The 24,237-nt window shown below is 37.1% G+C and overlaps 2 protein-coding genes across 3 annotated transcripts in view; one reads left to right on the top strand and one right to left on the bottom strand.

The window, feature by feature from the left end:
• The window catches only part of LOC133293494 (protein translocase subunit SECA2, chloroplastic), a 35,044-nt gene extending 16,808 nt beyond the window's left edge, over positions 1 to 18,236 (bottom strand). The window contains exons 1-16 of the mRNA XM_061492068.1: positions 16,467 to 18,236; positions 15,906 to 15,961; positions 14,859 to 15,131; positions 14,527 to 14,763; positions 14,269 to 14,388; positions 13,979 to 14,107; positions 7,707 to 7,911; positions 7,546 to 7,610; positions 7,331 to 7,451; positions 7,145 to 7,236; positions 6,846 to 6,911; positions 6,675 to 6,739; positions 6,482 to 6,569; positions 6,295 to 6,360; positions 6,048 to 6,163; positions 443 to 533 (exon numbers count right to left, since the gene is read on the bottom strand). Of these exons, the coding sequence (XP_061348052.1) occupies positions 443 to 533; positions 6,048 to 6,163; positions 6,295 to 6,360; positions 6,482 to 6,569; positions 6,675 to 6,739; positions 6,846 to 6,911; positions 7,145 to 7,236; positions 7,331 to 7,451; positions 7,546 to 7,610; positions 7,707 to 7,911; positions 13,979 to 14,107; positions 14,269 to 14,388; positions 14,527 to 14,763; positions 14,859 to 15,131; positions 15,906 to 15,961; positions 16,467 to 18,105 (3,429 nt within the window). The 5' untranslated portion in view covers positions 18,106 to 18,236. The remainder of the gene's footprint in view (positions 1 to 442; positions 534 to 6,047; positions 6,164 to 6,294; positions 6,361 to 6,481; positions 6,570 to 6,674; positions 6,740 to 6,845; positions 6,912 to 7,144; positions 7,237 to 7,330; positions 7,452 to 7,545; positions 7,611 to 7,706; positions 7,912 to 13,978; positions 14,108 to 14,268; positions 14,389 to 14,526; positions 14,764 to 14,858; positions 15,132 to 15,905; positions 15,962 to 16,466) is intronic.
• LOC133293496 (uncharacterized) lies at positions 18,199 to 23,885 on the top strand. Of its 2 annotated transcripts, none has more exons than XM_061492071.1 (5): positions 18,199 to 18,304; positions 18,531 to 18,729; positions 19,462 to 19,513; positions 22,559 to 22,625; positions 23,561 to 23,881. In XM_061492071.1, the coding sequence occupies exons 2-5, from the start codon at positions 18,574 to 18,576 to the stop codon at positions 23,661 to 23,663; spliced, it is 378 nt and encodes a 125-aa protein (XP_061348055.1). In that variant the 5' UTR covers positions 18,199 to 18,304; positions 18,531 to 18,573; the 3' UTR covers positions 23,664 to 23,881. The 2 variants fall into 2 exon arrangements, with proteins under 2 accessions (XP_061348055.1, XP_061348056.1); XM_061492072.1 differs by having other exon boundaries at positions 18,254 to 18,304; positions 18,571 to 18,729; positions 23,561 to 23,885.
• The last annotated feature ends 352 nt before the right edge of the window (positions 23,886 to 24,237 follow it).

Here is a 24,237-nt window from a genome sequence, read left to right as displayed (position 1 = left end):
TGAGACCCTTGAGCCATATATAGGAGCTAATATTAAGGGCCCAGTACAATTTAAACCATGCAAGGATTTTTCTCATACTAAATTAAGGCTGGAAATATTACACTTTCGCAAAAATCCTATTAAATTGTTATCTTCACCGAGATTAATATATCATTTAAGTGTGATTTTTCAGATACTAGAGGCAGAAATTTCAGTAATTGCTGAGTATATACTAGATTCAATTATCTGGATATCATAGTAATAGGCTACAGAGCTATGTAACTAAAATATGTTTTCTTCTGCTATGTTACAGTTATTTTTAACGGACATGTTGTCTATTATACCATAGGGAAAAACCTTATTTCATCTGATACCCTATGTCAATTTATTGTTATGTATGAGCTTCATCTGTAAATAAAAACTGCATAATATTGAAAACATAAAGAATTCTAGAAAATATTACCTCATTGATAATTAAAGCCTTCCCATCTCTAACAATGTATTGCACATCACGGCGATAGAATTCTTTAGCTTTTAAAGCATTCATCACAAATCTGCAGTAACACAACTCTTTTAACTCGTGTAACTGATTGGACAGCAATAATCCAATTCCAACATGTTAGCCAGAATTTCCCCAGAAAGCAACTAGTATTCTATTATTATAACCATTATGATTATGACAATTAGGGTAAATCTCCAGCGAAGAATGCACCCCAAAAAAAATATGATTACAAATATAAGGAGTAAAATGGAGAAAATAGCAAAGCATGTGACCTTTTTAAACAGGTATCCTTTACATACATGTTGAGGGATTGGGTAGTTTTTGTTCGTTGTCATTTTGTTTTCTCTTTCTTAAGGAGGATTTCCTATCCTTTTCCTTTGTAAAATTCTGATACGATCCCAACTTTAAGGGTGCATGTGAGGAAACATTGTAGGGGAATAATCATTTTGCTGACTCAAGTTAGTTATTGTTGAGATATATAAAAAAAAAAAAAACTATTAGTGTAGCTTCACCCAACAGCTTAAGCTTTTGGGTTGAATTGGTTCTTTACATGGTATCAGAGCTTCGTGTCCCGGGTTCGATCCTCACCGCCCCCTACTATCTCTTGTGGAATTTTCTTAACACAGGTAGGTGGGCCTGTGCATTGTCCACCCTTCAAGCCCAGTGGGCTCTCGTTTGAGGGGGCGTGTTGAGATATATAAAAAAAAACCATTAATGTAGTCTCACCCAACAGCTTAAGCTTTTGGGTTGAATTGATTCTTTACAGTTATAAAGAATATTCTAGATAGAAAGAGTAGAGTATCATGTGCGTAGGAATAGTATTGGGGGTAGCTGATATATTGGTAGTCAGTTATAAGGAGCAGGGGAGATTGTGGAAGGGCATCTTGGCATGTGGAAAACCTTGGCTGGGCAACCAGATTGGGCTGGAGATATCTAGATTTGGGAGAGTTCCGTCGAGTCTCTCGAACAAGCTCTAGGACTATCTTTTCTTGTCTTCTTCTTCATCTCCAATGTAATCATGTTCTCTGTGTAATCTTTCCTTCTATGTGGTTTAGTTTTTCCCATGTACTTTACAGCTTATGGTGTAATTTCTCATAGTTGTTATTGCTGTAAAACCAAAAAAAAAAAAAACCAGAAATAAATACATCATGTGTTGATTTGCGTCTCGTTTCCCTTGCTGCCTTTTTTTTCTGGTTAGACTCTATCAAATTGGTATCAGAGCTACAATCTAGGAGCAGTGATATCAGTTAAAAAAAAGTTATGATTCCAAAATTTTATGGAGATGGAGATGAAGCTTGGGGATGGCTAATCGATCTCAAACAATATTTCCAGGCAAAGAAAACCCTTGAAGATCAGAAGTTGATAGAGGCTGAGAGAGGACTTAGAGGACCTACGTACAGATGGTATAAATGTTGGCGTTGGTTCAATCCTAAGGCAAGTTGGTGGAACTTTAATAAGGTATTTATACAAAAATACCCTCCTGAGAATCTGAGATTTGTTTGTTAGATGATAATGTAGAATCTAATGCCCCAAAACCAGCACCTGAATTGCAAACTGAATCAGTGTCAGGGAAGTCAGATGCCATGAAAGGAGAAAAGAAGCTGGAAATCATGGAGAGAGAGACGGTGAAGGAAGAGACGCCAGTGGTTGATGAAAAGGAAGATGGAATGAAGAAAGTTGAGATTCCGGAAAGCAAACATGCAAGAGTTCAGAACGCAAAAATTGTAAACGAAGACCTAGGGGAGTTTGAGATCGAAGAATTTTTTCAAGATGCGCAAGTGTCAGCATTCCCCCAACCTCCAGAAGTGGTGGTCTACCCACCTCCATCCCCAGAGTCGCCTGACTTGAACGATCGTAAGAGGGAGAAATTATTGTTGAGCAGCTATGGAGGAAAGCGGCTGCGAAGGCATGAGAAGATGAAAGAGGAGAAAATTAGGTCAGGGGGTGCTCTACACAAATTGGGCCAAGTTGTTGACATATTCCCAGCCCAACACAATGATATGGGTTCCCCATTCATGGGTTTAGCTGAAAATTACTCTACTCAATCCGATCTAATTAGATCCAAAATAGATAGATCGTACCCATATGGAAACATCATCTTGTTAGCAACGTCTTTTACGAAAGGTTTCAAGTCCCACAAAATTGATTCTATCACTTCAGCATGCCCTAATCAATCACAGAATCAAAGAAGCAATTAGAGGGCGGTGTTTCCATCTTGCAAAGCATGGGTAATGATTACTATGGCAAGAGTAGGGACTTTCTGGGATATCTATCTCGTAGGATAAAAATTGGTAATTCTATGACTCTGTTATCAATGGCAGAACTAGAGTAATCCCCCAAATTCAAAGAAATTCGTTTAAGGGTGGAAAAGATAGCGAAGGGGAGTCAAAACTAGTTGAGTGTAAACCTGGTCTGACCATTTTGGTTTGTTATCCTAAGCTATTGAAGATGCAACTGGGTTATAATGATATAAGATATTCTGTCCTCGCAATACCCTCAAAGCAAATGAATTTCAGCCTGTGGGAAAGACTCTTCCTGAATTGGATTGACACTTGGAGTCTAAATGGTCTTCATTTTTGGCCACGACAAGAGAAGGATGTGAACCATATGAGTTTATCATATCCAGCTACTGGCTTTCTACAAGAAGTAATGGAGGAACTTTTCAAGAATTATAAAAGTGGTGCAAATATTTGGTTTGGACTTGGAGGAGGATTTTTTGGTTGCCCACCGCACAACAGGAAGTGCAGCAGCTTAGATTACTATAGATGGGTCTCTATCTTCGAATATGGGGAGAAGCCACCAAATTAAAGTTCCTAACTGGATGGCAGTTCTATATCGATTATCATATGGTTTTTGAATTGTATGATATGCTTGGTAGAGATTTCAGCCCAACAACTAGTTTGGAAGGTCAATTTATATTGTCTACTTGACCAAATATCAGGTTTGTATGGTTGTTGGTCTACTGCAGAGCATATTCATATAGAGCTGAAGAAGGGCAATGGTTAAGTTAAATGTAAAAGAATACGTTGTTTTTTGATCTGTGTCAGGGAGTTACAATATATAGAGATCCTAATGGGCTTAAGTGTAAGGCCCAAACCTAATCCAAACCTAATCCTAATACAGTCAGAATACAGTCAGACTATTTACGGATAAGACAGAATCCAATCATATCTAATCAAATCTAATCATATCATATCTAATATTCTAACACTCCCCCTCAAGCTGGTGCGTATATATTATGAGCACCAAGCTTGTTACAAATGTATTCAACCCGAGGACCTCTAAGAGCTTTAGTGAAAACATCTGCTAGTTGATTAGATGAGTTGACAAAAGCTGTCTTGATTTCTCTTGACTGAATCTTTTCCCGAATGAAGTGACAATCAATCTCTATATGTTTGGTCCTCTCATGAAAAACAGGATTAGAGGATATATGTAGCGCAGCTTGATTATCACAGATGAGTGTCATGGGTTGTTTCTGTTCACAAAGATGAAGCTCCTGAATCAACTGCTTTAACCAGATCAACTCACAGGTAGTATTTGCCATTGCACAATACTCAGCTTCTGCACTAGATCGGGAAACAACAGGTTGTTTCTTGCTTTTCCATGAGATTAAGTTTCCTCCGAAGAAGACACAATAACCAGAAGTAGAGCGTCTGTCCGAGGGTGATCCTGCCCAATCGGCATCTGAGGTAGAATCCTTCAGTTTGGAAGATGTAATGAGCCCAATATTAGTAGAGATGATTCCTGAGGAAGTTTTGACAGGAGGACAAGGAGAGTTAACCTCCGAGAGATCAGTGGACGCTGCTGCCATTTAAAAACAGAATATAAAAGCCGTAAATGAAGGCAAACGATATCCAATCAAGGAGAACCACGCGTCTAAAGTGAGACCCACAAAGAACCAAGCACAGATCCAGAAAGAGGAGAAGAAGGCGAGAAGTTCTGTCCAAGAACGGCCGGAAAAATCCACCGGAACAGTGCACACGCGCCGGTTGAAGGTGGCGCGTGAGCACCACGCGCAGAGGAGAAGAACAGCGCGTGGAGGCGCGTTGATGACGCGACGGTGGTCGGACCACCACAGAACTGGTCGCCGGGATGAGACGGTCCTGATCGCAGGTAGTCTGGGCTGAAAACTCGCCGGAACAGTGCTCTGGTGGCCGGAACAGTGACGAGCGGCGGTTGTTGGCGGCCGGAAGTGGTTCCGGTGGCCTGAACAGTGACGAGCGGCGGTTGTTGGCGGCGGGAAGTGGTTCTGACAGTTGAAGAAACAAGCCGGAGAGACACACGGCTTAGAGAGAAACTCGCCGGAAGAATGCACGGTAAAGTAGAAGAGAACACCTAAGCAGTGGGCTTAGGGTTTTAGCGGAAGCGGATCCCCAGAGCGAAAAAGCTCTGATACCAAGTTAAATGTAAAAGAATACGTTGTTTTTTGATCTGTGTCAGGGAGTTACAATATATAGAGATCCTAATGGGCTTAAGTGTAAGGCCCAAACCTAATCCAAACCTAATCCTAATACAGTCAGAATACAGTCAGACTATTTACGGATAAGACAGAATCCAATCATATCTAATCAAATCTAATCATATCATATCTAATATTCTAACAGGTTATTAGTTGTTGGTCACCTTAATTTTTTTAGGGTCGCTCATTGTCATGGGGGCTAAAGAAGGGCAATGAAATCCCGTTGGACTTTATTATGTTTCATGCATAAGTTGGTCCTTACAATTTAAGCAATGGGATCCCGGAGGAGAGTCTTTTGTTGGTTGCTTACACCTTGAGGACAAGGTGTTTGTTTTGAGGGGGGGTATTGATACGATCCCAACTTTAAGGGTGCATGTGAGGAAACATTGTAGGGGAATAATAATTTTGCTGACTCAAGTTAGTTATAAAGAATATTCTAGATAGAAGGTGTGGAGTGTCATGTGCATAAGAACAGAATTGGGGGTAGCTAATGTATTGGTAGTCGATTATAAGGAGCAGGGGAGTGTGTGGAAGGGCATCTTGGCATGTGGAAAACCTTGGCTGGGCAACCAGATTGGGCTGGAGAAATCTAGATTTGGGAGAGTTCCGTGGAGTCTCTTGAACAAGCTCTAGGACTATCTTTTCTTGTCTTCCTTTTCGTCTCCAATGTAATCATGTTCTTTGTGTAATCTTTCCTTCTATATGGTTTAGCTTATGGTGTAATTTCTCATAGTTGTTATTGCTGTATAACCCAAAAAAAAACCACAAATAAATACATTATGTGTTGATTTGTGTCTCGTTTCCCTTGCTGCCTTTTTTTTTCTGGTTAGACTCTATCAAATTCTTATCTTCTTTTATAAGAAAAAAGAAAAAGAAGAATGCAATCATGTACTCTACTCCTTTAGCAGGTTATTGGGATTTTAATGTTATACCATTCGTTAAAAAATTAATAAAAAAAATACCACAATGGAAAAAATCAATAAAGATATTTAATGCCCACCTCCACTTAGTCAAGCAGCCATTGGGATTTCAAAACAAGTAAACAGCAACTAAAGTGAAGTGAATACTTTTTAATTCAACAAATATTCAAAGCATAAGAATATTCACCTAGCCCAAGGATCATTTTCATCCCACAGGTCATTAGTTTCAAGAGCCATTTCAGCAAGAGCAATTCCTTCCTCAGTCAACTCCACTGAATTATCTTTAAGCTCTACTTTGTAATGCTGTTAACAAAATAAAATCCCGTACATAGAACTATTTTCTTGAATTATCCACACAAATTAAGGTTCTTAGAAAGGTCTGAGAGAGAAAATCAGAGTGAATGGTATAATGAAGTGCAAGAATATGTACTCACAGTGCCCTGTATAAGCAGTTCGGCTACTTTTGCAGCAACAGGGTATCGTGCAGCATCTTTACTAGCCTGTGAAAGAGAGGGAGGAGCAACAATCAGTTATCAATGGGCTCACTCAGTTGAAATGATTTTTTTCAATACTACCAATGTGGATATGGAAGGAACAATAAAAAATGAATATTAAGCTTACCTCACCACTGATTAACAAAGGATTTCTTCCTTCATCAATCAGAACAGAATCCACTTCATCAACAATTGCAAAATGAAATGGCTTTGGCCTGCTTGCATGAAGAATAGTCATTAGAAATCCAATCATATCCTAAACCAAAAAGGAAAAAAAAATTAAAATAAGTTCTAAGCTCTAGCTGAGTAATACACACTACCATCTCATTACAAGCCGTTCGCTTTTTCCAGCAAGATTATCTCGCAAGTAATCAAAGCCAAGCTCCTAAGGTAAAAAGGGAAGGAAATGGAACAAAAGAAAACAAGTAATGTAAATAAATATATATACAAATAAAAAGATAACAATGTAAGTAACTGACAAGTGTGACTACCGAATTATTGGTATATGTTATATCACATTTATAGTTGAATCTCCGTTCTTCAGCATCCATCCCCCTCTGTTCATTCAAACATCAGATAATAAGTTTAACAGCATGTGGTGCCGTGAGTTTTTATAAATTAATAAAGATCTTCAATCTTCATACGCATTCACCTTTACAAAAAAAATTGAAAACCAGACCTAGCCCATTTGTACATTACTCATTAAAACATGTGTTGTAATCTATCCCGCCACCAAGCACATCATAGATAAAAAAAAATAAAAAAATTACTACTGGCACAGAAAATTTACCTGAATAAGACCAACGGAAAGACCTAAGAAACGATGAACACGCCCCATCCATTCAGCATCACGTTGAGCTAAATAATCGTTGACAGTCACCACTGCAAAGAAATCAAGGACCAGACCAAGTCACTTTCTTGTAAAGCCAAGTGCTAAACCAATCAACGCTTTAGAAGTATTGGCAACAATAAATACCATGAACACCCTCATCTGTAAGGGCATTAAGATAAGCTGCAAGTGTGGAAACTAAGGTTTTTCCCTCTCCCGTTTTCATCTCGGCAATGGAACCATCATGCAACACTGCTCCACCAATAATCTAACAACAGGAATAACTCAGTAACCTACTTCTAAGTCACTGAGTCAAAAGTAAACATACATACAACACAATATATATATATACACACACACACCTGGACATCAAAATGGCGCATTCCAAGTTTTCTTTTTGCAGCTTCACGAACAACAGCGAACGCCTCTGAAACAATCATTGCAATTCAATCAAAACACAGTTCAAGGACTAAACAAAAAATGACAAAAGAGTTGGAAAAACAAAAACAAAAAAAAAGTGAACCAGCTTGAATATCCGCAAGGGTCTCTCCTCGCGTAAGCCGAAGGCGAAACTCGTGGGTTTTCGCAGCTAACTGTTCATCGGAGAGGGTCTGAATCCGTGGCTCGAAAGCATTGACGGAGTTAACCAGACGGTAATAATCGCGAACGACCCAGTAGTTCAAGCTAGTGAAATCACTGAAACTCTTTTGAACACGACCAAGGTTTTCCTGAAATTAAAAAAAAAAAGTTCACACGCAATTGGGGCTTTCCGTCGAACAGGTAACAGGCATAGAGCGCGAACGCACTGTACCTTCACAGATGCGACAGCAACAACTAATGGTGTGTAACGACGTCGTCGCGCGCCAGGCCATGAAGAAAGAGAAGGACGCGGTGGAATGAAGAAGACATTGGAAGTGGTTCTCTGAACGGCGAAGAATGGTGAATATGAAAGCGCGGCCATAAAAGTGTTGTTGTTGAGCTTATGCAACAGATAGCTTAGTATAATTTGTTTTCGAGTGAAGTTTAATTATGGAAGGAGAACGAAACGTTTGGCGTCCTAAGCATAAATTGAATTTTAAATGATATTATTATTTATAGAATATCTTCCTAGGATACTTGTAATTTCTTCAAACATTTCTGGTGCAATTTCGGCTTAAAACATCTCCAAAATATATTTATAATGGAATCATTAATTAATGGGTTTAGACTTACACTAATAATGTTGTATTAATATTTGGTTTTATGATTTATTTCATGGAAAACACTATCTTTTTAACGAAAATTGGAAAAAGTTTTGGTAGTTTGATATAATAGATTTGTTGAAAAGATAATGAGTTTGTGTTAAGAGTTAGGGACTTCATTTAGAAGTAAAATGACAAATCTAACTACGTTCATGATGATTGGTTTTATTTATGGCAAAGATAATACATATTTTATGAATGGAAGCATGGCTACCATAAAGATTAAAAAATGTCTTTCATAGAACGGTGAAGTATGTTGCCCCCACTTTTTACAATATTCGATGAAGCAGGCCATGTTGAGTTGATCGGTGCAATTTTATTGCTTTTGTCTAAGCATTTGTAGTAGTACCAATTAGCAAGTCTTTAAAGAAAAGCTTGTCATAACGTTGTAATGCAGCCATTTTTTTGACTTTAACAAAATTATAATTAAAGATCTTATAACTCAATTTTCTCTAGGGATAAGAGTCACCTATGTAGTGAAATTAAGGGGGCGATTGGTACATAGATTGTTTTTGGATTCTCGAGAAACTGGTATTGAGAAACCAATTTACTTACGTTTGGTAGAAGATTTTTTTAAATTTTTTCGGGAATTTAATTTTCTCAAAATTCTGATTTGTGAATAAATTATAGAGCAAAACATAATAAAAAGTACTATTTTTATACTACCCTGGCCTTTAAATTTATTTTCACTTATATCCGTTTTTTTTTTCTTTTTTGGGGCAAGGATCGTGTGATCCAAGACCACATAAACTTTTCTCGAGAAGTTGATCCTTTCGTACAAAAGTTTCAAGGCCTTTACATGTAATCTATAATTTTATTTCTTAAAAATGGTCCCCTAATATTTTTTAGGGAAAATTTCAAAAAAAGTTACGTAATTTTCTCAGAATCATTTATCCCTTTTCTGAAATTTTGAATTATTTAGACTCCTAATTTAAAGTTTCTTTATCACTTATCTTCCTAAGTTAGGGGGGTAAGTCATAAAAAAACTTTAAATTAGGAGTATAAATGATAAAGAAACTTTAAGTAAAGACGTAAATGATTCAAAATTTTGAGGAAGAAATAAATGATTCTAAAAGAAACTTACAGGAAATTTTTGAAGTTTTTCCTATTTTTTATATAGTGGAGTTCGTCCATGTTTAGGCATTTTATTATTCAATGAAATGCCCTTAAAATTGTGATTTCCTCTAAGAACTTCTTGAGAAGTTTTCTTATATTTCCTCCATGCATCCATAAGCATGTAATGAATTGAATCAACTACTAAATGCAAATGTAAAATTAGAATGAAGTCATTATTAATTAATGAATTTATGGTACAATTTGAAATAGAGAAAAATATTTGTCATTTTAAATGACACAACTTATATCATTTCACTCTCACAAAGAGGTGGAACTCACACTTTTATATTTTTTTGTCCACTCTCTCTTTCTCTCACTTAAAATAACACAACTTTTTTTTTTTTTGTAAATTAAAATAACACAACTTTACATCCTTTAAAATGATACACATTTTTTCCTTTGAAATAATATTAGATGATTGTCATAATATCAAATTTTCACTTAAGCAATTATAAATTCTATTACTTGAAAAGTTTTAGATTATTGTAAGAGTAAATATCTTTTTTGGTCCTCAGCAAATTTTACGATACCCGCTTTAGTCCCTAGCAAATAAAAAGGCTCATCGTGGTCCCTAAGAAATTCAAAATGGACTCATTTAGTTAAAATTGTGGTCCCTCACAAATTCAAAAAAGACTCATATTAGTCCTCAAAAGAACTAAAATGAATCCATTTTGAATTTCTTAGGGACCACGATGGGTCTTTTTATTTGCTATGGACTAAAACGGACATCATAAAATTTACTCAGGACCAAAAAAGATATTTACTCTTGTTGTAATAATATCACCCTTAGATTCAATTTTACCCAAAGTTAATAATAGTGACCTCGTCATGGTGTATGTTCAGTTATGTTGAATAGAAAATGTCCAGTAAGCCAACAGTCAGATGGAGGAATCGGGGTTGTGAATATACACCAAGAATTTTGATCTTAGTTGATGAATATATTAAAAATGAGACTATATATATTATTATAAGATTTATGTGTGCCTTACGTATATGTTTTATTATTTTATTTTTTTTAACATCTTCAAAGGTTCGTTAAAAACCTAATTAGTTTGATTTGAGTTCTATACTTCTATTGGACCCGGAGCGGCTCTCACAAACCATATATATATGCTTTTATGGGGTGTTTGGTACGAGAGAAATTTTGTATTACCGGTAACAATAAATTATTCGGAATATAATGGTTATAATTTTTGCTTGGGTAAATTACAAAAAGGTATTTGGTAGGCATCAATTTTGCCGGGAAAATTGGATTCTTTTTAGTAATACTACGTTTGATTGAAGGTTAAATTAAATATTGATGGGAATCCAACGTGAAATTACATTTTCTGTCATTATATTAAAATTATCATATGACAAAAACGTACGTTAATAAAGCATTCAGTCAAGTTTGAATTTTGTTTCTGCAAAATATCGTGGATTAAATAAATACCACGCTTCACTTTGCATATTTTTGTGCCTGGGTCTAGTACAAAAATATTTTCTCGGTTGCATTATTATACCGGTTATTTTGGTCAAAGCCACTTACTAAACATGGTAAACATTGTTTACTTACATCACTTTTCCATGATTTCTAAGAGAAGCCACGTACCAAAGAGCCCCTTAATGATCGTGCTTAAACTTGATATGCATTCCCTTCACAAAAGATATTTTGATTTTAAACAGATGCATTGAAACTGTACCAAACTCTATTAGGGGGCGTTTGGTTGGAGGTTTTTGAGGAGATTGATAGGGAAATGTGAAGTGAAAAAATTGGGTGCCCATGTTTAGTTGAGAGAGATTCATAATTTATCTACCTAAATTCATTTGCTAGCAAACCAGTTTATCCATGATTTTGAAGCCAGATAACCGGCCAAACAAACCCTTTGCTGAGGAGGTATTTCTGGTTATCTATGTATTTGGTCATATTGTGTTATAAACAAAAGACGAGCGTACCCTTGGACATACCTTGCGATGATGCTTGAGAGAAAGAAACGGGCATGAGGGTTGCGGATCTAGAGCAACCTTTAGTGGAGCTACTTCCACAAACTAATGGGTTCCCCACAATACTACAAAGTAAAAGTGAATAGCTGCTTTTGAAACAGAGAGTAAACTTTAAAATAATAGAACACTATCTTCTCCACAAACAGAAATAGAATCAAAGAGACACTTAATGGGTTCCCCGCTTTTGATGGTTGCTCACCGGAAAAACTCGACACACCAATTCCAAAGACAGACTTTGTCCTTTTTTTAACATATGGACGTTGGCAACACACATGATTTGCAAATGAAAGTTGGGAAATGATAACCCTCTTTTACGGATAAAGGGTAACAAGGCTGTTTCGTCATTTTTTAAAAACAAGGATATTTTTGTAATATCACATTTTTTCCCCTCTATATTTTACCAAAAGTCAAACATAGATTTTACAAAAGTTACTTAATTTTCTCAGTAAATTTTTTTTCTACCAAACAACTTTTTTTATATGTTCCTACCAAACTCACTTCTCAACCATTTTCCTATTAATCACATTTCCCTATGATTCATAAAAATTTCTCTTCAACCAAACGCCTCCTTAGGAACTACTTATTGCTGGCTAAGTTAAATTTAACCTTCACAGATGCCACATCTCCTACCCTCCACCCTTATTTTCAAAAATAAAATAAAATCTGTAGATGTTGATGCAACTAGAGCAAAATATTTGATCGGCAAAGATGTGGCAGAAACTCACCGATGTGCAGTCCTTATAGTTTAATTTTCATGACAAAGGTATATCCATCCGTTTGTATGCCTGGAAACATGGTCTATGGCCTAATGGCAGTGGCTTTTAGCATCTTAATTAAGTGTTAAATTGTTTGACATGATATTTCAATTTTACTTAACAGGCCTCAGCCTCCTTACTTTGCGACTGTTGCTATGTGAATTTGGACAATGTAAGGCTTATGATTTTACGATGTTAGGTTAAGGGTCTTCTTGGATTAATCAAGGGTAGAAAGATAGCAAATTGAATGGTTAATGCGAGTATTTGAGGACAAGGGAGGGATGTAAACATTGAAGGTGTGAATCAAGGAATGTGTGAACAGAGTCTAATGACGATACTCATCTAGTTTACCCTCCCAAAAGCCTAAAAAATAAATAGATAACAAAAAATATCTCTTTAGCTATATGATAAACAAGGCAACGCAAGATGGATATAATTTAAGAGTTATAGATTCCTCCAGTTATAGGAGAAGAATTTTCTTCTCCGACGCAATACAAAGGTGGGATCGACTGAAAAAAGGAAAGAAAAAAAATAAAAATGAAACCCACACCTTTATACTGTGTCTGTAGAGAAAAAATTCTTCTTCTGTAACAGGAGAAATCTATAACCCATAATTTAATTACATTAAGTGTATTACAATAAGATCATTTCTAGTCAAGTTATATACAGACCCAAGAATAATGCCCCCAAAAGAAAATATGAGCTGTTAAATATGTACATAACACCCTTTAAGTATCACTTGGATCAGATTATCTGCGTCTGGGAAAAAAATTGTGTATTAACAAGCACACCAAAGCTGAGCATCACATGGATGATGCATAATTTGAGAAAAATTAAAGCATTTGGCTAAAACTTGAGCAATCAAACCAAGAGTTGAAGAGATGCATCTGGTGAAACTTTTACCATTTACCATGATAAACCTGGAGGAATCAAATAAGTAATAGCTGATGAGTTTAAGCATAAACAAAAAAGACACAAGCGGAGTGATAACAAGTTACATAAAAAACTTCAAATTATAAATAGTTTTACGTTGTACCAACAATCTGTCGAGGAGTACAGATTTAAAATCTGCTTGCGCACGTAAGGAACATTGCAACACATTTCAACACAATTTATGCATTTACAGCTGTGGTTGAACAATTTCTGTGGTATCCTCACGCTGCTCAACATACAAAATACACTTTAAAAGATTTTTCTTTTCGGTAAACATTTAAAGAGGAAGCAAAAAATTATCATTTTCATCAAGTTCTCTTTCAACATAACTGGAGGGTTTCTTATACCAAATCGAAGTTCAACCATTTGATCAGTAGTTAGCATCATGCACTAAATACCCTCACTAGTCAGGTTGACAAATAGGTCAGATGTTAGATAAACCAGGCAATATTTCCTGGTTGATCATCTATATAGGATGAACCCAATTGGTTTGGTTGAAAAATATTTTCTTCTGTTTAGGGGGAAGAAAAGAACAATATTTAAAAGCTCTACGTTGAGGTATTTTCTCTTCCCATTGAGGGAGATATATAAACAAGTGCAAGGGGAAACATGTAAACTAAGAAAAATTACATCAAGCATGTGACTTCAATTATATCAATATTCAATTTATGCAACACTAAAACTATTCTCTCTATCATTGAGAAACGAAAATACATGTTGAGGCCTGAATTCAACTATTAATAATACAATTGGAGGAAGTGAGATACCTTGATAGACTTGTCAGCATATCCAACATAAAGTTTTCCTTGGCTGCATAATATAGCTGTTACAACAGAACTGCAAGGAATGGATCCAAATGCTTTGACATCCAGTTCAAACTCATCTCCTGATAATTCCTACAATTCAATAACTTTTTTAATGAGTTTCTATGCTAATTGAGTAAACTATTATATAAAAGATCATAATTAATTTTTCACAAATTTAAACGATTAACACAGCAAACTGACTTGTTTTCCATGTAATTCCCGAAACAGAGCACAAGATTTTGCATTTCTACCTGTATATTAACATTTTTGTCCCAACCTCCTGTATAAAGGCATTTTCCTTGCATGCTCATAGCAAAAATGGCACCTTTATGCAATGTTTTGGAATACATGAACACATCGTTTCTCCAGACCTAAACAAGCAAATGATGCAAGAGATGTTACCCAATAATGGCAGGGGTTGATTATGTGGATCAAGTTGATATTTCATTTCATATGGGCCACAATTCATTAATTTTCAAAAGGGGCACAATTCTAGAAAAGTATGAAACCTTTATGCATCCATTCTCATGTGCTGCAATAAGCAAATGCCTATCGGCAGTAATAGTCAGGATAGACTTCATCTCTCCAGGCATATCTTCCCCTAGTACTGTCAATGGGCTGTGATCATTAAGACTCCACAACCGAATTGTTCCATCCCAACTACCACTGTAAAGAACCTCATCACATACTGCAAGTGTGGAAACTACAGATCTATGGCCATCCATTGTGCATATCAAAGTTCCATCCTGAGAAAAGGTACAGAAATCCACAGAATGCATTTCCCAATGAAGCTTTTGAATTAGGCTGCAACATAAGTAAACAAAGAAAATGACAAACTCACCTTTAATGACCAAGCTTTTATTGTTCTATCTCCACTTCCAGTGTAGAGACAAAGATTTCTGGAAACAGTCAAGGAATGGATACCACTATAGCGCCAATCCTTCTCCTCATACCATTTCCTCAAAGGATCTTGCCTGAGAGGGTTAGTAATTCCCCAGATAAATATACCCCCTCCACTGTCACCACTTACGCACAATGGTTCTTCTTCATCGACGTAAACTAGAGCCATGACTTTATTCTCATGACCTTTAAATGTGTGTAAATGAGAAAAGTCCTACATAAAATTTGCGGGGATGAAACTCATCAATAGAATAACTGAGAAAAAGCTAGCATCATAACAACCACACTCTTCTAGTTCAGTTCTATCATATCTGTAAAGAACCTTGGGATACACCACCCCAAAAGCTAGCTCAAAGGGTGGGAGTGCCCAAGACCTTATAAACTTCACATTAGTTGCACATACAACCAATGTGGGATTATATATCTCAACACGCCCCCTCACACAAGAGCCCATTGGGCTTGAAGAGTGGAAGATGCAACAGGCACAACCTACCTGTGCTAAGAAAGTCCACAAGAGAAAGTGGGAGGCGGCGAGGCTCTGATACCATGTAAAGAATCTTGGGATACACCACCCCAAAAGCTAGCTCAAGGGGTGAGAGTGCTCAAGGCCTTATAAACTCCACATTAGTTGCACATACAATCAATGTGGGACTATATATCTCAACACGCCCCCTCACACAAGAGCCCATTTCTCTCTTCCTTTATTTATTCGTCTATTGGCACTAAACATGGATCAGAAGGTATCTACTAACTGGTGACACATAGACAAATGGAAAAACAAAAAAAACAAAAAAAAACAAAAACAAAAAAACAAAACAAAACACCAGAAGAACTACTTTTTGGAAAACACCAAAGGAAATTTCTAATTCCACTGCATTTGCTGAGACAATAATGATGGTATCCCCATGCCAAGATTATTAATGAGATTATGCTATTTGGAATGCAACCAGTCGAATATTATCAGGTAATTGTATTTTAAAAGTGTTACCTGCAAGGACCATACATGGACAGTTTTATCGAATGAGGAACTAAACAGATATCCCCCTGCAAACTAAACAAATACTCATTAGAATGAAATATAATTCTGCATGCATAATCACCATATATCCTAACAAATCAGCATACCACAACTGGAACTCTGGTCATGGCATATGTAAAGCAACCTAAATGTAGATACTGATTAAGAGCCTAGCTTATAAGTTGCATTAAACCATGTCCTACCAAATTGTATATTCGTTTCAAAATATTTTTAAAGCAATGCATATGCACGGATGGCATCAGAAAATGTGACCAAAACAATTTGAAAGCCTCGGGTTCATATGGCATCTAAATCCATAACAAATGCCAATTATTGGATAACTTAGTTATCACTTGGTTAAAGGCTCTATGCACACTTCCACCCACTTCAATAATAAAATGGAAATATGATTTATTTTCTACCCCAAAAATATAATCCTAAGCATCTTGCCATCCAGACTTACAACAAATGGTATCATGAAATAGGACTGATAGATATGGCAACCTTTGAATATAAACTTAGAATTCATACCTCCAACAGCCAAACCAGTGATACAATCAAGATGGCCTCGCAGATCTTTAAGTTCAATCATTCCCTTAGATAGGCCAGCAGCAAAGTCTTCACCAGATTTGTCTTCCCCGTAATGAACAAATTCTGGTTGACCTCCATCTTCTTTCTCCTGCAACTCACGTTCCTTAGAACTTTCCTTAGGCAACTGACACAACTCCCCAAGAATCAAGCAGTGACCTGTGTTGTCCCAATTTATTGTGACCTCCAAGTTGCCAAGTAAATCAAATTGAGGTTTGACTAACATATCCTGAATGCATTTCCTAACATCCACCACATCCGGACGGCTTCCTGGATTGATGTCCAAACATTTGCAAAGAATCTGCCTCAGAGATAGATATTCAGAGCCTAATTTGTCTTCCAGAACAGAACTAACTTTCTCCACCCAATAAAGGTAACTAGCAGAGATGTCAAAGCCACTCTCTTCATTCATTTCCAAGGTATTCAGAGGGAGCGCATTTCCAATAAGAAGCCGCAGGAGTACACAAGCCAATGACCACACATCAGAGCCATACACAATCGGATATCCTGAATGCCCACTATCTGGAGTAATAACCCCCTTGTGCAATAACTTCAACAAAACCTCTGGGCTTATGAAAAGCTCATTTCCCAAACAACCCTTGCATATTGCTTCTCCTTTGTGCTCATCACCCATGCCACCAGAAACAGTATCAACAATCTTCCTTCCCATCGCCAATGCCTCATTGAAATCAACATAAATGCCACCAAGCTCATCAAAAGAGAAGCAAGAAAGTCCCAAACAGCCTACAATCAAACCTTCCAAATGCAAAGCAAGCAGAGATTCACATATACCCTTACCAATCATTACGAAACTAAAAATCCCACCTCTATCCAATTCCAAACCATCCCCATTCACACCAAGAAACCCATTGCTCAATTCACTGAACTTATCCCGAAGATTCCCACGGTGCCTCTCGCACACCAAATACAGAGGCCCATCCACCATCTCACTCCACAAACCATAAACTCTACACACCCTACCCTGCCTCACGGAAGCTTCTAGAATCAAACCTAACTCCTCCCTCACAACCTCTTTCATTCCTTCCAAACACTTGATAATCCGAGCAACATAGCTAAACTTGAACTTGGAATGATTCACAGGAGGCAAAGAGACAATAGGAGCAAGGCTCACACTGAGGTTTCCTCTGAAGCAAACCCTACCTTTGGACGAAGAACTCGAACTGAATCTCCCAAAACCATGCTTGTCGACCGAAACGGCGTCGTGAGGAAGAATCCAATCCTTCCAAGTAGCATAGAACTCATGGGACCAGAATCGAGAGTGATCTTCATCAGCGTTGTTCGTGGACCGTTGATTCGGTTTCTGAGAGTGATCAGACGGAGGAGAAGAGTGCTGGAGACAGAGCCTGAGGAGGTCGATGTTTTTGGGAAGAGAAGAAGGCCCTTGTTGAGAATTGTACTTGACAAGTTGGGTACAAGCGGGGCACCGAATCGTATTCGGGTATCGCTGTCGGAGCTCCACAAGGCAAGCTTCGCAAACCGAGTGACCACACGATAGTACCCGAGGAATTGCTTCATCGTTGTCGTAAGATTGAAGGCACACCGGGCACTCCGGAAGCTCCATGGTCGCCGGAGCGAAAACCCGAAACCGAAAGATATTTCCAAACGGCGTCGTTTACAACGAAACTTCCATTAGACGTATTTGTCCTCGAATATGTTTTAAAATGACGAAACTACCCTCAGGGTACAAGACCCGTTTAAAAGACTATGATGGCGAGTTGCAGGAAATCTGAACTGTAACCGCTGCTTCTGATCTGAGCGAGGTACGTTTTTTTTTTAGAAAATGCGAGATTGAGAGAGAATCAAAGTAATTGGATCTAGAATTCCTTGCTGAACAGTGAATTGGTATTTGGATTTGATGAAACTGAGCTCACATAACTTGGAATTAGGGTTATTTTACAGTTGAGGTCGATGTGTCCTAATAACATTGCTGGATCCATTGAGCTTTGGTTGTTGACTTTTTTTATTTTTTTTTGCTGTTTCTAACAGTTGTTTCTGTGTTCGCCATTGCTGAACTTGCAACGAGAAGGCCATGGCGGGGTCCGGGAGTTCCATGCTGTATTCCTTTCTTCTATTCACGGTTATTCTCTCGCTTCAAGAAATGTACCGCGGGAAACTAGCATCTTCAGAATTATACACTATACTTGGAGGTTTCATCAGCTCTCTCCTATTTCTTGTGCTCCTAACTGTGAGTTCTGAATTCATCTCTTGACTTCTTTCTCATGAATCACAATCACCTGCATGAGCATTTTCTTAGCTTTGAAGTTTTACTTATGATATGCTGATGATATTATGTTTTTCCTGAGTAATTAGATCATGTACTAGGAAAAAAATTTACTCTGGAAAATCTTTATACTCAGCCTTACTAGAAGGAACGAAAATAATATTTGTTGTGATCTTAGAAAAGGAAAAGTATCTCTCGCTTATTCCTTTACCATTACAGCTCATTTGATACTAGTGTTTGGTTATTTTGGATATATGTTATAATTTGTACGTGTATATTTTGTACTGAGGTTTGCCTTTAGAAGACATCAAATTTTGCGTTGTGTAATTCTTCCTAGTTCCTATTAGAATTGCCATTTTTGTAAATTGAAGCCAGAAGATTTTTAGAAGACTGAGAAAATTCCTATTTTTATCATTACATGGTTATAGACTGATGTTCATATATATTGGTTCCCTGGTCACCCATTCATGTAGTCTTCCTACTTTGAGAAAATCAAAGAATCTTTTGTTCATACTAGTCCTAGGCAGACTGTCGTGGCCTATTGTTAACAAGATATATGTGAATGCTTATTTTTAACCATATAGTCCTGCTTATAATTATCTTCTACCGTGTATAAATCTTCCAAGAATTCCATCAAAGCAAAATCTTTTACGCTAATTTAAGGTATTTATATTTAATTTACATTTGTGCTTGCAGTTCATTGGAAATTTTCAGGAAACAATTGGCGTAAGAACTGGTTGGGGCGCTGGTAAGTGCATGTTGATTTTGAATGTTGATAACAGACAGTATCATTTTATATTAATTGTAATTGTTCACTTTTGTGACATTGAACATTAACACATACTACTTAAAGCACTTATTTGTTAGTGTGCTACTGTACTGTCTTATGTGCATGAGTACCATAAGTTTCAACCTGGTTTTTCTGCTTGTCTACCAGCATTGAATCCCCGTTTTTAGGTAGCTATGAATATGCTTTCCTTGTCTATCTGCCATAGTAAGTTTACTCTCTCATTATAGATATAAGTCCAAGCTTGTTATTTTGTGGAGAGCTTTCCGCATGACACAGTTTTGCTTATGTAGGCTACGTTATTATGCAATATGTATAGAAGGCAAATAAGATTATGCAGCATTTTAGAGACGATTTATAATTCTTCATGTGTTTGTTTAGAGAGGCAAAATGATTGATATTAACTTTTTTCATAAAAAATCAACATCAACATCAACAACACCTTTATCCCAAATTAATTGGGGTCGGTGGTAGATGAACCCACATGAAAGATACAAAACGGTTGAAAAAAAGTTAAAAAATAAATAAAAAATAAATAAATAAATAAAAATAAACAAATAAAATAAAAATATAAAATAAGATAAAATAAAATAACAATATATGTATATATAAATAAATAAAAGTAAAAAAGAAAGGGACAAGAAGAAGTGGGGGAAATGAAGGGGAAAAAGACTAAAAAGGGACCATCTGGAACATAGGAATAACAGCGGGTCTAACCCTCCACCATACTTATAGCTTTTCTCCATTCCGTTCTAAGACATACTGTCCGCCAATCTATATCCCACTCCATTAAATCTTGTTTTACTACTTTCCCCCAAGTAAGCTTCGGCCTACCTCTGCCTCTTTTTGTGTTGAGCTCTTGGTAACAAACTTCTGTTCTTACAGGAGCATCCATGGGTCTTCTCATCACGTGCCCAAACCACCTCAATCTATGTTCTCTCATCTTCTCGGCTACCGATACTATTCCGACCTTTCGTCGAATATCTTCATTTCTTATCTTATCCATCCTTGTGTAACCACACATCCACCTTAACATCCTCATCTCTGCTACTCCCATCTTATGCTCATGTTGCCTATGTGCTGGCCAGCATTCTGCTCCATATAGCATTGCCGGTCTTACTGCCGTTTTATAGAATTTTCCTTTTAACTTCAGGGGGATTTTGCGGTCACACAAAAATGCAGATGCACTGTGCCATTTCATCCACCCTGCTCTGATTCTGTGATTTACATCCTCATCAATCTCTCCACCGTTTTGTAAAATGGAGCCCAAGTATTTAAAAGCATCTTTTTTGGGTACCTCTTGACCATTTAGATGCACAGGTTCTTGGTCCTCATCTCGTACCAGAGAAAACTCACACTTCAGATACTCAGTCTTGCTTCGACTTAATGTGAATCCTCTGGATTCCAATGTGCTTCTCCACAATTCAAGTTTTCTATTAACACCCTCCTTGCTCTCATCAATAAGCACAATATCGTCTGCAAAAAGCATACACCATGGCACTTCCTCTTGAATATCTTTAGTTAGTTCATCCATAACTAAGGCAAAGAGGTAAGGACTTAGAGCCGACCCTTGGTGTACACCTACCGTGATAGGAAAATAATTTGATGATCCGTTACAAGCTTTTACACATGTAGTAGCCCCATCATACATATCCTTGATTGCCTTTACATACTTTAATGAAACCTTTTTCTTCTCCAGGACCCACCATAAAACTTTCCTTGGAACCCTATCGTATGCTTTCTCAAGGTCTATGAACACCATATGCAAGTCCTTTTTCTTTTCTCGGTATCTTTCCATTAGTTGTCGCATCAAGAAAATTGCTTCCATGGTACATCTTCCTGGCATAAATCCAAATTGATTTACAGAAACCTTGGTATCTCTCCTCAAGTGATGTTCAATAACCCTCTCCCACAACTTCATAGTATGGCTCATTAGCTTAATGCCTCTATAGTTTGAACAATTCTGTATATCTCCCTTGTTTTTGTAGATAGGCACAATCATACTTTTCCTCCATACATCAGGCATCTTATTCGTCTGGAGAATCTTATTAAAAAGATTGGTCAACCATTTTATTGCCACATCCCCCAGGCCTCTCCACACTTCAATAGGGACACCATCAGGCCCTAAGGCTTTATTAGTCTTCATCCTCTTTAAAGCCTCCTTAACTTCATGTGTATTAATTCTGCGTATAAATCTTCTATTCATATCATCACACGCGTCCTCTAAGTCCACCTCGCTTGTATCTCCATCCCCATTATACAGCTTGTTGAAGTATTTCAACCACCTTTCATTTACATCTTCATCTCTCACCAGAAGTTTTTGATTTTCATCCTTGATGCATCTAACTTGGGTGAGGTCTTTACTTTTCTTATCCCTTATCTTTGCAAGTTTATAAATACCTCTTTCACCATCCTTGCTCCCAAGATTTTTATACAACTCGTCGAAAACCTTGCCTCTAGCTTCTCGCACTGCTTTCTTTGCATTTTTTCTCGCCAATCTAAACTTTTGCAGGTTCTCTGCACTGGGACTTTTATGCAAAGATCTAAAGCACTCCTTCTTATGTTTAATTGCCTCTTGCACCTCTCCATTCCACCACCATGTTTCCTTTGTATGAAATCCATAAAAATTAAAGAGGTAAAAAGAAGAGCTGAGTTTCATCAAAGAGGATTACCATATTATGAAATTGGTGATCTCCTTTCTCTAAACCTCTGCAATAAACATATTATGAGTCCCTTAAATTAGTATTGTAGTTTCATAATATCTGTTTAGAAGAGATTAATTGCATGATACATGCAGATGAAGGTCACTCACTTTATTTATTGAAAAGTTGTGACACTTGAAAAACATCCACGTTTTTATACTTGAGAGTTGCATGAAACATAGGATGAGACATTCAATCCTTTCATTCCTTCTGTTGTTACCATGTATAATTCATGTATGTCTGAGTTTCCAATATTGTTTTTTATGTTTTTACAAAAACTAAAGACTGTATTTTTATTTTGCAGTCATAGTAGCAGAAGTAGTTGCTCTGATTGCTGCAAGCACTGTCCATCGAGTTTGCATCACTACATGGTATGCTTCCCCCAGCCCATCCTCCCCCTTATGAATGAATAATAAGAAGAAACTCAACCTGAGAAGTATAGTGTCTATCTGAAATATTTAAAACAAAAAAAAAAAAGGAGAAAGGGAGGGAGAAGAAAGAAAGGATAGGAAGAAATGCGTCTCAAAAGCAAATTGCTGCTGTGATAATAATCAATATTACATTACAATGTAAAAGAATAAAAGAACTTGCAATGTCATGCAATCAGATGGTTTTTGGTAAATAAGGTAATAGACAATCTAAAGCATTTGTAGCTTGAATAGGGCAGACAAAATTGGTTTTAGCAGCAAAATTTTGAACTTGCAAATTGCAGAAAATCATAAGGATGTTTCTATTTCGGAGAGAGTACATTTATTTTAATGGAATAGAAAGGAGCCTTGTGAAAAATAAATTTAAAATGGCCAAGCGATGCGAAGTATTGATATTGTTATAGTCTGGCATTTAGAGATAAAATCATTTGTTGATGTATTCATATGAACCATAGTAGTTAATTGCGCCGCAATAGCGCCGCAAGCTGCGCCGTATGGGCGTTGCAGTGCCTCGCCGCAAGAAACCGCGCCGTGCTGCACTGGAACGCAATAGCGGCAATTGCGATCGCATTTGCGGCCATATTGTTATCATAAGGCAAAATGTCAATTTTGTCCTAAATTTAAATGTGTAACAGAAAAAATTTAAGGGTTTTTAGTCTATCTGTGCCGCTCTCTGTCACTTTTGCTATCTCTACCTTTAAAAAATATTTTTTTTTGTCATTATTTCTGTCATATATTTATTTTGCTATTTCCGCAACCGCAACCCGCTATAACGCTATAGCGTTTTTGGGGGTTGGCCGCGACATGCTGCAATCCGCATTTGATAACTATGATATGAACCCATTATTGATGTTCTGGTGTTTGTTGCTTAAATGCAGTTTCCTGTTCTCGGCTGGATTGCTGTACGAGGTTAACAAGCTCTCTGGGTCAGCGCTTTCAACAAGTGACTCCAGAACTAAAAGGCAAAGTGGGCGAGCGTAATCCTATTTGTGCTTACTGTCAAAGTATCTTTAGAGAATTTTCGGTAGTAGCATTAGTTTTTCAACCCTAGTAGCTCAACTACAAGAAAAGTATGTTTTATAATTATCTGACTTATTTTACAGTTACAATGATATGATTTGAAAGATGTGCATCATGCTATAAACCAATCAGTCATTTTTTTCTCACGGTGATCTTGTTTACTTCATCAAATAATGAATGCTAAAATGGGTTACGCGGGATATAAACTTCTGATGGATCCAACTTTCGTATAAAATTAATGGTTCTAGGTTTGTTCTCGCTAAGTAAGCCATTGAAACTTTTGGCCATGAATCACTTTGCTTTCAGTGATTCACTGCCAGTTGTTAACTGTAGTATTGGTTTTGTAACTATGAACCAATGTTGTGAAAATCGGACCAGGTCGACCCAGAACTCGGTGAACCGGTCATGTGACCGGTCCAGTTATCACATTGGATCGGTCAAGTACTAGACCCAGTACGACCCGGCCGATTTTGGTGAAAACCGGTGACCCGGCTGGTTAACCAGTGGCCCGGCTCGAGTTTTAAAAAAAAAATTA

The sequence above is a fragment of the Gastrolobium bilobum genome, unplaced genomic scaffold (assembly GCF_033153095.1).
Source record: "Gastrolobium bilobum isolate Gb01-03AN ecotype WA unplaced genomic scaffold, APGP_CSIRO_Gbil_v1 utg48200, whole genome shotgun sequence".
NCBI classification, from domain to species: Eukaryota; Viridiplantae; Streptophyta; class Magnoliopsida; order Fabales; family Fabaceae; genus Gastrolobium; species Gastrolobium bilobum.
The sequence above is the reverse complement of the archived record's forward strand: the minus strand, read 5'-3'. Positions and strand labels throughout refer to the sequence as shown.